This window comes from Xiphophorus maculatus, chromosome 13, assembly GCF_002775205.1.
Source record: "Xiphophorus maculatus strain JP 163 A chromosome 13, X_maculatus-5.0-male, whole genome shotgun sequence".
In the NCBI taxonomy this organism is placed as follows: domain Eukaryota; kingdom Metazoa; phylum Chordata; class Actinopteri; order Cyprinodontiformes; family Poeciliidae; genus Xiphophorus; species Xiphophorus maculatus.
The window spans coordinates 28215371-28229858 of NC_036455.1; the positions used below are offsets into that span (position 1 = coordinate 28215371).

The window sequence follows — 14488 nt, forward strand, 5'->3', positions numbered from 1 at the left end:
TCATCTCATTCTCAGGAGTTCTGCTCCAGTGTTGAGTACAATTCCTCCTTTCGTTGCTCCAGGTCCAGCCGGTCTACCGGGATACGGCAAAGACGGAAGCCCTGGTCAGGCTGGAGCCCAGGGAGAGCCAGGAAACCCCGGGCCACACGGTCAACCTGGACCTCCGGGGCCCCCTGGCCAATGCGACCCCAGCCAATGCGCCTACTACGCCAGCCTGGCCCAGAGACCCCACACCAAAAACATAAAGGGGTAACAAGGAGATGGAGACTCACAGAATGTGACTGAACTTATGAACTTTGTTCAGTCATATGAAATCAAGAACATTTTATTTTTCCATTCAAATCAACCTCGCTACAGAGGACTGAAGCAACAGGTGCTGCCGGTCAGATTCTTCATTTCCTTCAGGCTTTGGGATTGGAAAGGGAGGAGGGGCAACATGGAACACTTCAAATCAGGGGCAAAGAGGGCAACTAACCAATTTTTTCTCTCTCTCTGTAACATATAGGGGACGATAAAGTTGACGCTTCACGCTTTTTTTCAGGGTTTTTCTGTCCGCAGCCCACGCTACGCCGCGTCACTCACTGCTTGCTATGTATATCTCTTGCCATGGGTCTTCCACCAGTCAGATGGTGCTTACTCAGACATGGAAGTTCTGTCTCTTTCTGCTGCTGAAGGTGGGTGCAGACGGTATGAAGCAAACACCAGAAGCAATCGTGCGTGGGCGGAGAGTGACTTGTACGCTCCTCGTCTCGATGCCAGCAGCAGCGTTATTAAGTCTCCTCGTGTGTATTCTAGAAACCTTCACAGCTGCACATACAGCCATTTAATCGGAATGATTGTGTTTTACTTTTACTCGCCCTAGAAGTGTCTGTTGACCTGTCTGGCATGCAGATTTATGGAGGTGTTTGCTTTTCTTAAAAGGTTTCTTGACTCACGTTCCCCGTTTCTCAATCTGTGGGCTGTGGGTGAGTTTAGCTGAAACCTATCAGGTGTTTCAACTTGGTGCTTTGATTATTCAGAATTCAGAATTGAAGAGCTGTTTCACTTTTTAATGTCTTTAGTGAAAACTCAATTTCCCTCAAGCCTTGCTCCAGTAGTTTGAAGAAACACTTTTGCCGTAAGAGCTTTCTGCTCCCGGCCAACATCTCATTTAAAACGTAATGAATAGTTTTAGCAAAATGACTCATTGCGCGTCACACCTTTTGAATATATGTAAATCTAGCCTGAGATGTAAAGAAGTAGAGACTTAAGAATGTAAAAACGCAGCTCCGAGGCCCCCGGATTTCACAGGGTACGTATGCAGTCTGGTGTTACATTGCAACTTTTCCTGACGATGGCAGCAGAAGTGATATAGCATGTTTCTGAAGTGTCCCTCTAAGCTAAAAATATGCCACACATGGGAACAAGAATCTGAGGATTTTTGAAATGAAACACCATTAGCAGTACATTCCATCACTGCATCAGTGCAACCTGGAAACATTAACCTGCCAATTAACCGTTCAGAATCTCCCTCCTTTGCATTTTGAGTGGTTTGGTAGAGCAGAACAGAAGGTGCTATGTGACACCACAGATGTCAATGCATAAAAATGTTCCCAAAATGTTCCCTTTTTTTTGAGAGAGGAAGTGGCTGAACTGTATGTCACACAGAAAAGTGTGATTTTTGCCTGACTGGATGTTGTACATGCAGTTGGGCTGACTGAACGCCCAGCCTATGAAATTCTCCCAGACTCAAATGACATGTCAGAAAGGAAACACACACATATACAAACACACGCACACACAGTCAAGTTTCTGTGTTTTGTGGGGCCTTTACATTGACTTCTATTCATTTTCTACAGCCTAACCCTAACCCTAACCCGAGTCATCACATAACAAACCCCTAACACAAAAACAGCCAGGACTGAATAAACTGTTTGTCTCCATTTATTCAGTCAAAGTTAATTGTTAACCTTGACTGAATAAACTGAGTTTAAATGTTAGTCATCTTTTAAATACTGAATTGTTCCAAAATAGGAATAAATGAGGCAAGAAATGTCAGTCTTACTTCACCAACTTACTTTGTACAGTTTTCCTTTTAATTTGTATCCTAACGAAACTACCGTTATCTTGCCAGTTTTAAAAAGTGATTCTCATGTTTCTGTATTTTCTCCATATGGTTTCTTCTGCAATGAAAGCTAGGTGGCTAGCCAAATACCAAAGTTTGATCCAAAAAAATTTTACTCTCAAAGGCTTCATCAAACATTTATTCTTTCATTTTTATAAGCTTTTCTTAACAAGGTTTGGAGTTCAGCTAGCTCACAGTATTAGCTTGCTTTAAACCTACTACTGCACCAGGCTAAGGTAGCAGGTTTAGCTTCCTTAGCAAACTATCACAGTTTGTTAACCTAAGCCAGGGGTGTCAAACTCCAGTCCTCGAGGGCCACTGTCCTGCAGTTTTTAGATGTGCCACAGGTATGAAACGCTGGAAGGAAATGGCTTAATTACCTCCTCCTTGTGTAGATCAGTTCTCCAGAGCCTTGCTAATGACCTAATTATTCTATTCAGGTGTGGTGCAGCAGAGGCACATCTAAAAGTTGCAGGACAGCGGCCCTTGAGGACTGGAGTTTGACACATGTGACCTAAGCAAACTATGATACCAAGATTTATCTTTGTCTTTACATTTTAATGGTTAGTTTCATTTGATGTTTTTTTTTTAAACTAATAAATGAGATTGATGTTGCCTTCAGAGTAGCTCATGGATAGCAGCTGTAAATGCTAGCTAGCTGATGTGGATAAAGTCTTTCTTCTATGAAAGGTAATAAAGACGTTTTAAATATAGGAGAAGTCAGACATACAGTAGATGAGTTTGCAGTGACTTGCTATTTCAATTAGATATCAACAGCTGCTTCTCTGTCTACTGTTTACAGAGAAGCAGCTGTAAACAGTAGAAAACCAAAAAGTATTACCACTTTCTAGATGCTAACATCGGCATTTCCCAAAAGCAAAACTTTAAGTTATACTGTTAAATTATTCCTAATTTGGACAAATATATTTTTGTGTTGTACTGCATTACATTTTCCCATTCTCCTTTTAAACTGGTGCTAAGATATTTTGAAATAGTAGCATAATGTAATTATCAGAAGACAGCTGTAAACTGTACTGTAGTGTATAATAAAGACTGGAACATAATTCATTTTGTAACATGAGCTTCTGCTGTGGTTTTTGAGTGGTTCTCTTTTTTTTCTTGTACATGGTCAAAAGCTCCATGTACTTTTGAGATATAATAGCGATAGATGTAATCTATCGCTATTATATCTCTTATATCTCTTTTCAAAAGTTCATTAATTGTTCATCATGTCAGAGATGGAAATCAAGCACCTGTTTGTTATTTTTTCTTTTTAATGCTGAGCCCTATCACTCCTCCCAATCTGAGCTTCCATGTTGAATTCATTGTTGCTGAGTCAAGCTGCGAACTGTTAAAATTTGAAGGGATGTCCTTGGAACGGCTGCCAAGCTCGCTTCCCTCCAGCAGACTCCTTAAAGGTCATATTTGATCAGTAAATGTATTCTTCATGCGCAAACAAGAGGGAAGAGAAGATGATGTCAGCTCTGTTTTGTAACCAGGCAACTATCTAATCCCATCCTGAACTGACAGCATATCTATAACAATCCAGGGACCTTGTTTTTGTTGTTTTTTTAACACAAAACCATTTTAATGTTGAGATTGTGGGGGCACGTTCATCCTAAACGGATCATAACCGGCTCTGTCTAAGAGAGCACCATCCTGCAAAGCACACAGGTTGGCTGTTTGAATTTGTTACTGTGCAAACACTCAGAACGTAACACTTTTATTCCGACGTTTCAAAAAGACGACACAGCTGGCCAAACAAATCAATGGGAGCACAGAGTTGAGGAATATCTTTTCCAGAGCTTCTGAACAGGCCAACGCACATGAAGGAGTGGAAATAATAGATTTTTAAATGTCTCGACAAGTCTTTACTGAATGGCTGAATGTCAGAGGTCGATAGTTATTGCTGGTGTTTGCCACAGGCCTTCAGGCCGGCAGTCAGACCCAGAAGCTGCTCAGCAACTGTAGAAGGATTTATCACCCTCTGAAAACATTAAAGCTAGGTTGTCTTTACAGTTTTTGTGCAGTTATCCCCCTCCCACTCCCACCTCTGTTTTTCTCCGTGTCTCTTTGAGTCATGGCCGAGACTCCCAAGAAACAAAGCGCACAGCCTGGGTTTGTGAGGAGTCCCGACACATGGCCGCTGTCTGGATGAGGTCCGGACCACTGAGCTTTGGGCGTCTCAATGGGTTTTGTGCGAGGAGGACGATTTCTTCCCACTGACCATGTAGAGAGGTGGAAGTCTGCTTAAACAAGTAGATGGGTCGCACAGACCGGGCGGTCCTGAGGGTCCCCTCGGACCGGCGGGTCCCGGGACGCCTGGACTTCCTGCTTCACCGCGCTCGCCGTTTTTGCCATCTTTGCCAACGCCAGGAAGACCCGGTGCACCTGGACATAAAAAAAAAAATAATTGAGCAATGTGGAATCTATGATTTTCGATGCAATGTATACTTTGCAAAAATGTCACGTTACAACCAGAAGCGTTAAAACGGTGTAGATTCTAGACCAAAACAAAGCAACACTCGGCTGCCTGCATCTACAGAGCCATACGTGACTCTTTGGCTCATTTAAAGGTGCAGTGTGTGATTTTACTTAATGAAAAATATGTTTTTACATATTTGTTGAAGCTGTCATTACGTTGTGACAATATAGTATGAGACAGACAATCTATGAAAAAAATGGAGCTTCCTGTGCTAACTATATAAAAACGTTTGTAAAAGAATGTTTATCATTTTTTAATTTATATTTTTTATAAAAATATTTTTATATATTTGCTACTTTATTATATTAATGAACTGCAGCTGTATTATATTAATAAAATATTACCTTTGTTTTTTTGTTGTTTTCTCTCTGACCTCTATCTGTGGCAGGGGCCTCAAACACTCCGGCCCCCCGCCTCAGTAAATCTGGTCTAGAACCACCTCGACTTTTGGGGTGACAGCTTTGTACATCTTTGAAGAGAATATCTCTAGTTTAGTCTGTTCCATATCTGGAGTTAAATTACACAAAGTTGGACTCTGCTTAATATTTGGGTGACTTCCGAAACCATTTGGTTGTACTGGACTTTATTTAGGGCATCACAGTACAGAGGGTTTCAATTTAAAAAACTTTGAAACCCACGCATTGTTTTAGGTCCACGTTACTTTATGCACCTTCATACTGCTGATCTACCAACAACAAAAACACAATCAATATGCAATGATTATGTTTTAGTATGTTTGACATGTAAATTACACAAAGCTGGACTCTGTTTAAACCTTATTTCAAAAATAAGGTTTAACATTTTTAAACATCTTGCACCATCTCAGCAGCACTGTTTCATTGAGTGACACAGTTTTCTGCCAAGAAACCAGTCTCACCTGGTAGACCTGGTACTCCTGGACTTCCTTTGGTTCCCACTCCATCCTCTCCCTTGTCTCCTTTGTCTCCCTTTTGCCCAGCTTCACCTGCAGAGTGGAGCAACACTTAGATTAGATGACACAAAAAAGCCTAAGTTGATCAAGTGGACGGGTGGCTGACTTTGATGAAGTCAACCAGCACCCATTGGAGACAAAACACTGTTTGAGTTTAAGGTCCGTACTATGGAGACTTGACCTGGGCTGGAGGACAGACATGGAGGCCATGGAAAAACTCTACTATTACTCTTTGTTGTATTTCCTCTGAACAAGATTTCTTTATGCAGCTTATTAACTTACATAATAAGCTACATCTTTATGTAGCTTATTATGCTTTATCAAAGTACTTTGCTTTATCAAAGTACAAGGGGTCTTTTTAAGAAATTCCCATTTGGTGTAGTTCTCAAAGGTAACCAGAGCATTAGAAGCAAAGATGGAAAGAAACAGAATTGAGGAGAATGTGGATTTACCACAGCAGGAACTGTGCTGGTAAACAGTGCGAGACCTGAACGTGTCTTAGTAGTTCATTGCACAAGATGAGAAGGATGGGTTGTGAATTCTGCACTGACCTTTCGTTCCAGGTGCACCTGGAAGGCCAAAGAAGCCTGGGTGACCTTTTGGACCCGTCGGACCTGGAACGCCCGCTGCCCCCACAGCCCCAGCTGGTCCCGGCGGTCCTGCAGGTCCAGCTGGTCCGGGTGCACCAGGAGCACTGAGGGCTGCTGGCCTCCTCAAGAGCTCTTTCATAAACTCCTCTAATTGTTCTACACGGACAAAGAATAAATGGTTCACCTTCTTCATCTGTTAATTACAGGATATTTATTTTATGCAGGTAAGAAATGAACAAATCCCACCTTCAACGACTGCTGAGCACATTTCTCGAAGCTTTTCATCACTCACTTTCGGGCCCTGTGATATGAAGCGACCAGTGGTGAGTTTAACCAAAGTTTTTCAATTAACCTTATGTTTGTGTTGCAGAGATGGTTTCAAGTATTTTGCCCCAATTCAGAGGTAAGTCTAAATTCTAATTTGGGAAGATGCTCTTGGGTCAGAATACCAGACATTGGTACATTGGTACCACCCTCTGCTAAGGACAGGGTGTTAGACAGGAAGCTCCAACCTGTCATGGAAGCACATGGTCAGTTCTGTTCTAGCCATTGAACTATGGACCAGATCATTTCCCTCACTGAAGTGCTGAGGGGATCATGGGAGTTTTTGGTTCTGGTGACGTACGTCCAAGTACCTTGAGTCATTTTTAAGGGTTGCAGCCGAAGATGTATGGAACTCCTGATTTGGTTTTAAGGGCTATCCGATCCTTGCATATACAAAACTAGAGTTTTATTTGCATTCTCACAAAGTCAACCAGTCCCTGTTGAGAGTTGGAATCTACCGGGGTCTGGTTGGTTCCTCTTTGGGGTGCTCTTTAACATGATTTCAGGCCGTACTCATGGAGAGAAGAGTGTCGGGTTAAGAACTTCAACTTCTCAGGGTTTGCTTTATAGCAGACGATGAGTTTATGTTGGTGTCTGAAAGCACATAGGAGACCATTCATGCACTGGAGTGGCCCAGTTGTTAAGCTCCTGCAAGTCTTGGATCAAAGCTCCTTGCAGGACCATGGACCTTCTCCAAGTCCATGGATAGGAGGTTTGGGGCCTAGTAGTGTGTTTGCTGTTTGAGAAAGTTAAAAAGCTACATTCTCAATTTATTGATCTAGATACGTTCTGACCTGGCAGTGGCCTCAAACTCCTGTCCTCACCTTTTATTTTACTACATTTTATTTTATTACCTGTTAGTTTACCACCTTCTCTTTACCAGCTGTTATTTTATCAGCTTGTATTTGATTTAAAAATCTCTCCTTTAGTGTAGAGAATCACAAATATATGACAAGCAATGCATTATAGGAAACTTTACAATACCTACAGCAACATCTAACGCCATCAAACGCGCTGTTTGATTGGAATATCTTGTCCCTTTATTTATCTATTTATTTAAAAATGTATGAAAGAATTTAGCTCTTGAAGATTAAAAAATCAGTAACTATAAGTTGTTTAAATGACTTACAGGTAACCCTCTGGGACCTGGCGGTCCTGGAATGCCCGGATCTCCCTCCAGTCCTCGTGCTCCCATAGGACCCGTAACACCCTCATGTCCCGGCTGACCGGGTCTCCCCTCGGCTCCTGTGGCGCCTCTTTGACCTTTTTCCCCACGCTGGTGTGGAAACATAAAGCCGTAAGTCAGCTGTACTTCTGAAAGCAGGAAATGTTATTGCCTTTAAGGTAAGATTGTTCCTTCACTATAAACCAGTCTGCTTTCCATAGACGGTATAACATCAGTAAAATGACTTTGGAATGTTGTAAATGTTTGACTGTTAAACATTGCAATTATTGGGTAAATTCAATCCATATCAAAAGCTCACCAGGTAACATTTTCATTAAACATTAATTCTACCCACCTCTCCTTTGCTGCCAGTAACACCCGGAGGGCCCTGAAACACACCCAAACACAAAGTCTTCTTTTAGTTCCCAACAGCATCTACATAGAACATCTATTAAAAATGTATCTGGATAATACCTGATCTCCCTTTACACCAGGGTCTCCTGCTGTGCCTGGGTCACCCTGTTTTGAAAAGGCCACATGATGAACGTGAAACTAAATACCAGAAAGAGCATTCACAGAAACTATATCGTAATGGCCCTTACCTGACTTCCTTTTGGCCCTACTGGCCCAGTTGGTCCCTAGAAAATAAAATCAAAATGATAATGTGCAGTTGAATGCGCTTCTGTGTTCAGGATTTTTGGAGTACCTCAAAGAAAGATTGTTCTTTCTCCTACCTGGTCACCTTTGTACCCCGTATGACCTTTGAACCCTTTGGCTCCAGTGGCACCTTTATCTCCTTTGACACCCTGGTAAATTAAAATTCAGAATAAATGTACAGGAAACATACGGTATGGGATGAATGATAGGATCCATTTAGAAGACAATAGTGCTTTTGTACTAGTTAAAAGCTGTACCCTAACCCTAATAGAACACAGCACAGTTCTATTAAACAAATTAGAAAATTATTACAATGTTTGTTTCTTCAACTCAATTCACTATTTGAAATGTATACTGTATCGAGATATGTATTTACAGAGAACTAGCTTGATAGATAGTAATGAGCTAGCTAGGTGTATAGTGAGCTAGCCTAGCTAGATATTGAGCTAGCTAGCTAGATAGTCTCCCACTATGCAGCTAGCTAGGTAGTGAGCTAGCTGGGCCACTTTTTTAGCGGCTAGCGATAGCTATGTAGATAGTGAGCTAGCTAGCTAGCCAAGATAGTGAACTAACTAGCTAGCCGAGATAGTGAGTTAGCTATTGAGCTAGTTAGCTAGGGAACTAACTAGATAGATAGATCATTTTACTTTATAATATTCTGAAGACTGGCAGTATTGTTACAGGCAGATACGAATTGGCATTTGGTGCAATATTACAAACAGTTCCATTTCATACTTCCAAAAGCTAATTCTGAAAACTAAGCTATGGTGAAGGGGTGGAAATGACCAGCGTTCAAACTGTTATCATTGTGTTGATGTCTACACAATGTAGCAGCAAAAACACACCGTCACCTAAAGAGATGGTCTGAAATGACACCCGTCTCACCTGAATTCCTTGTGGACCTGCAACCCCCACTGGCCCTTGTTTTCCTGTTTCACCCTGCGTGTCGAAACACAACTCAACTGTTATCTGCACTTCACAAATCCTATTAGCATTACTGATAGGAAATAGAACAGAATGGAATTGTGTGGAACAGAATAAATCCCTATTGTCCAACACACTGGAAAATTGCCTTTGGCTCAAAAACTTAATAAACTTGAAGTATGCATAAAAATGAGCAATTTCAACCTATTGGGGAAACTGAAAAACATGAACAGGGGAGAAATAAAACCCACAGCGGATCCTTTGTCTCCTGGTTTCCCATCCGCTCCGTCTTTTCCAGGCCCCCCCTGCAACAAAACAAAGAATCAGTTTGCAGACATAAAATAATAGATGAATAAATCTGTTTCCATATTTAGTCTGTTATAATTAACACTGTTTCTCACAGTTTTTCCTGGAAGCCCAACTGGCCCCATGGGTCCCTCAGAACCGGTCTCGCCCTAAATCCACAGTAGACATGACTCCGAGTTAGTCTGACATACTCTCTCTTCTGTTAGCTAAAACCTCAAGGACGAGTTTGGATGGCGCGGTAAGTATGTAATTCTGGTTGCGATAACACGCTTTATGAAAAAGATGATTAATTCATTTACCTTTTCTCCAGGGGGTCCAGCTACTCCCTGTTTCCCTGGCAACCCCTAAGATCAAGACATTGTACAAAAAGAAATTTCCCTTGTTTAGTCTCGTCTCGATGGGAACAAACATCAGCTGCGTTTCCATTACTAATGTGCACAAAACTTTGATATTCCACTAATGTCGAACAAGCACAATTTTGCAATTGCAGCGTTTCCATTAAGTGAGCAACTAAAATCACACATTAATAAGTTTGTTCACATGATAGGTCATGATGAAAGTGAATTTTCAGCACCGCGTAAATCGCTGTATTTCATAAAAAGCTAATGGAGACACTTTTTTTTTTAACATCAGACGAGTCACGTGGTCAAAACCGGCGGAAAAGACGACAGCAATGACAGGAAGTGGTTGGAGTGTAGGTTTTTACCCTCTGGCATATGTTTACAAGCAGATAATTACATCTATTATAATGCCTGTGCCCATAAAATGGCAGGGTTATGAAATGATGCCGAAAAAACACTGCAGTGAAGAAACGCGTATAGAACCTATTGATAATTACCACAAGCTTTGAAAGTAACACCATCCTCAAATGTTGGATTAAAATCAGAAACTATATGGCGATGAAAACAAAATGTAATGAATGTTTACTCACTGGTATACCAACAATCCCTCTGAGACCAACGTCTCCTGGTGCGCCAGGCTCTCCCTGTTGAGAACATCAGCAAGTACCAATGAGCATTTAGTCGATCACTTTACATGAAGGATCTGGACATCTCTATTGAAATGTTTGAATCGTATCATTTCGAGTTTCAGAATTGCTTAACAGTTGCTGTCTCTTATTTTGGTATGTAGGTCAGACCTATGTATATGTTTATTGGGGTCAAAGGAGTAAAACATTAAGAGTTATATTATGCTAAAGTCCTGCTGAGTCTTTTTTTTTACTTTTATGAACATTTTCCAATATGTTCAAGGCTCAGTCAGCTGAATGACTCAAAAGACTCCTTCCCCCCATGTGAGTTTCTTCAAGCATTTGGAATGCAAAGGTGAGTGAATCATAACTGGTGCAGACAAAGCATCTATCTACGTAATATTAAGTATCATATTTATGCTGTAATTTTTTACAGTATTTGGATTTTGTAGCAATATCACATGTACATATGAACACAATGGTGGTTGTGTGTTTTTATTTGCGGTATGTAAACATCTGGTTTAAGCTGCGTAGAAATTGAATAAACAATTTGTGTGACGGGGAGATTTAACAACTTAAAGGGTCTGATGAGTTCACTGTTCGTCCTCAAACATGAAACACTGATTTCCCTCTAAAATGAAACCTTTTGGAAAGAAAGTGGAAAAGTAAATGTTTACGACTGTGGAAACGGTGGCTGTATCTCCTAAAATGAAAGTCTTTTTTTGAGGGGGGTCAAAATGTGATGCATGGATTACACCAACCATAGTTCTGCTTCAGCGTATGCAAAACAGGTATCTAGACTTCAGATACCTTGGTGCCGTTATCTCCAGGAAGTCCATCCATCCCATCTCCACCAGGCTCGCCCTGTGGCGCCATGACAGGTCAGTAAGAAATATGAATTAAAATGACCAAGCTGAACAAATAGACTCAAATATTAACATACTTACAACTTCTCCCTTTTCTCCTTTGACACCAGCCTGTCCTTGAGGTCCCACAGCTCCCTTAATGAAATATTTAAATATCAAACTTTTTTTTTTTTACCCTTTCAGACAGTTTTGTTTTTCTTTTTCTCTGAGCTAAACTTCAGGACTCACATTGTCGCCCTTCGGCCCTGGCACCCCCTGCCGCCCTCGGACCCCTTCCACACCCTGAAAACAGAGACCCGTCAGCTACAGATGTTGACCTTTCACGTCTTACAGGAGGTGACAGGAGGTCAGAATGCCTACAGGAGCTCCGGGTGGGCCCGTGGGTCCGGGGACACCGTTGTAGCCAGGAGCACCCTGTGAAAAGATGGGAGTCAGGTCGCATCGATGGAGACAAATCTGAGTCATCAGCTACAAACCCACTCTGTCTCCTTTCTCTCCAGGGGTCCCTGGGGCTCCAAATGGTCCTCTTTGCCCCTAAAACAACAAATGGTTACATCGTTAGTCTGCTGTGTATAAATTTCATGATATTATTACATTATATCATGATATATTTTTCAATATTTTTTCCCTACATCATCTCCCATGCGACCTGGCGGACCCTGAGGACCTGTTTCTCCAGTTTGACCCTTTAAAAATAAAATGATAATTAAACTACAACAGCACTAGACTTACATGAAGTCGTTTATACAAACAGTTATTCACGTCGTACCTTCTCTCCGGGCTCTCCGTCTTTTCCAGGCTCACCTGGGAGTCCTTTGTGTCCCTAAAGGAAAAAAAAAGGAAAGGCAGAATTATTTATTAAGAAAATAAGTTTTTTTTAATCAACGAAATGTCCACGAGGCTGAAGTCATGATTCTTGAAAAAGTCCAATAAAGTAGAAATGATTTCCTTATGGATCACCCATCAATCTAAAACTGTCTACTGGTGGACCGACCATTCAAAGAGAGTGCAGGAATCATCAAAATCATGAGGATTTATTGACTGGCGCATACATGAGCTTGATTAGCAGCGCTAGGACCATCCTTCTAAAACAGTGTGCAGTTGACTCTTCACTTCAGTCATCTGTCACCAACTGATTGATAGTTGTACAAATGAAATAGGCGGACCAATGATTAGATGTTTGGGTGAGTAGAAGCCGGGTCAGTTTCTGATACCAAAATAAATATTTGTGTGCCAAAATAAGCTGAATTTCTGTTACAAATCCTCGTCTATGTTCTGCTAATGTGGGGGGAAAAAACATACAATTTCACAATTTCCATTATATAAGAAACAAAATTAAAATAACACATGAATTAGCTTGTTTAAGTCATTACAAGTCATGGCAGACAGTTACATGAGATGTATTCATACACTACTCATCTATCAGCCAATCAGAGGAGACGTCAGCTTCTTATTGAGGCAACAAGCCCCGCCTACTTTGGAGTGGCTACGTATGCGCCGCTTTGGGGAAACAGTAGTCGGTGATTTTACAGAAGAGTTTTGGATTCAACACAACTTTTGATGAACGGTGATGCTGTGGCAGATCTGCTGGAACAAACCATAATCCTCCTAGCCAAATAATTGGCTGGTCTCAGTTTATCGTTTTTTTGGCCACATAGCATTTCAACTTCATTTATGGAATAAAGTATATATACAGTTTCACACCATGTTTAAAGTGGGAATGTCTGCTTCACCTTTTTTTTTTATTTTCTACATTGTCTTTTTTTCTTCTTTTTTAGTTGGAAAAAAACCCCAACCACTTCCTATCGTCTTCTTCGTTGTTTCTATCAGTAGTAAAATCCGGCTGTTGATATTGTGACTCTCGTGATGAGAACAAAGTGTTTCCATGCGGCTGGAAGAACACCTCAGCTTTTCACAAAAACTTTTTATTGAAAAAATGTCCGTTGTTTTTCTAAATGGCTGTGTTTCCATTAGGCAAATTTATTTTTTGTATTTCCAATTTGTGCAATTTTATGGTTACTGGAAATGCAGCTACATACAATATACTACATGGAATAGACCTCTGGCCTGGCGGGGGCGCTTGTGACCAAACGATCTGATCTGAATCGGATGTGGACTTAGTTTGACCTTGTGAACTGGACTCATTAGTTGGTAAAGTGATCATTTGTTGTAAATTGATGAAACGGCATAAACAAGCTGTATCACATTGGATCGTTTTGACTAAAACTGTATTAAACTGAATTGAGTTGTGCTGCACAAAATCACTGCATCATTTTGAGAAGGAAACCATTTTAAATGCTTCCGTCCTGTTTGACCTTCTTAATCTTCCTCACCTTCATCCCTGGCACTCCATGCAGTCCCTGAGGTCCAGCAGGACAGGCGGCAGGACACTGTAAACACAGAGAGAGAGAGAGAGAGAGAGAGAGAGAGAGAGAGAGAGAGAGAGAGAGAGAGAGAGAGAGAGAGAGAGAGAGAGAGAGAGAGAGAGAGAGAGAGAGAGAGAGAGAGAGAGAGAGAGAGAGAGAGAGAGAGAGAGAGAGAGAGAGAGAGAGAGAGAGAGAGAGAGAGAGAGAGAGAGAGAGAGAGAGAGAGAGAGAGAGAGAGAGAGAGAGAGAGAGAGAGAGAGAGAGAGAGGTTTCTGTCACAAAGCTGCACATCCACTTCCACTGCAGTGACTCATCCTGATGGAAGATATGCTGCCACCGCTCTAATTGTCATGCATCCAGGAACCATTTGGCTGTGTGTTAGACAGTGAGACACTCACAGCTTCCCCACTCCCCTCACTGTTGGCACCGGGCGGTCCCTAGAAGACAGCAGAGCGACATCTAGAGCGGCCTCAGTTCTCATGAGCACACCACATGAAACCCCAACGGGAACATGTGAAAAGGAAACACTGCATGCAACATCCTAACACCCTGACACACAAAGACGGTTCACGTCTTCCTAAATACGTGAACCAATTATTTAAAGAAGGAAGACAGATTATTATTTATTATTATTATTAGAGCACCAGTTAAAGGTAAACGGTCTGTCAACCTTGGCTGGGTAAAGAGCTTCCTACAGTACAGAATGAGTTGGTTTGTATTTGTGATGCTAAGTTTCAGGCTAAAACTTTCACCAAACCAAAACATTTCAGATCAGGTAGGGATTTTAATAACTGGACATATTT

General features: G+C 41.4%; 2 protein-coding genes across 4 annotated transcripts in view; one reads left to right on the forward strand and one right to left on the reverse strand.

Annotated features, from left to right (window-relative positions):
* Positions 1-2458, forward strand: part of col22a1 (collagen type XXII alpha 1 chain) — a 74504-nt gene extending 72046 nt beyond the window's left edge. For both annotated transcript variants that reach the window (XM_005806189.2, XM_023345237.1), the window contains one exon: positions 63-2458. In XM_005806189.2, the coding sequence (XP_005806246.1) occupies positions 63-253 (191 nt within the window). In that variant the 3' untranslated portion in view covers positions 254-2458. The remainder of the gene's footprint in view (positions 1-62) is intronic.
* A 1353-nt stretch (positions 2459-3811) lies between these two features.
* LOC102217617 (collagen alpha-1(IX) chain-like) overlaps positions 3812-14488 on the reverse strand; it is a 34216-nt gene continuing 23539 nt past the window's right edge. For both annotated transcript variants that reach the window (XM_023344575.1, XM_014471464.2), the window contains 23 exons: positions 14084-14122; positions 13653-13709; positions 12089-12142; positions 11952-12005; positions 11800-11853; positions 11680-11733; positions 11548-11601; positions 11401-11454; positions 11264-11317; positions 10418-10471; positions 9786-9830; positions 9582-9635; positions 9432-9485; positions 9142-9195; positions 8334-8405; positions 8202-8237; positions 8074-8118; positions 7955-7987; positions 7564-7710; positions 6357-6411; positions 6072-6266; positions 5467-5553; positions 3812-4495 (listed from right to left, as the gene is read on the reverse strand). In XM_023344575.1, coding sequence (XP_023200343.1) covers positions 4290-4495; positions 5467-5553; positions 6072-6266; positions 6357-6411; positions 7564-7710; positions 7955-7987; positions 8074-8118; positions 8202-8237; positions 8334-8405; positions 9142-9195; positions 9432-9485; positions 9582-9635; positions 9786-9830; positions 10418-10471; positions 11264-11317; positions 11401-11454; positions 11548-11601; positions 11680-11733; positions 11800-11853; positions 11952-12005; positions 12089-12142; positions 13653-13709; positions 14084-14122 — 1611 coding nt within the window. In that variant the 3' untranslated portion in view covers positions 3812-4289. The remainder of the gene's footprint in view (positions 4496-5466; positions 5554-6071; positions 6267-6356; positions 6412-7563; positions 7711-7954; positions 7988-8073; positions 8119-8201; positions 8238-8333; positions 8406-9141; positions 9196-9431; positions 9486-9581; positions 9636-9785; positions 9831-10417; positions 10472-11263; positions 11318-11400; positions 11455-11547; positions 11602-11679; positions 11734-11799; positions 11854-11951; positions 12006-12088; positions 12143-13652; positions 13710-14083; positions 14123-14488) is intronic.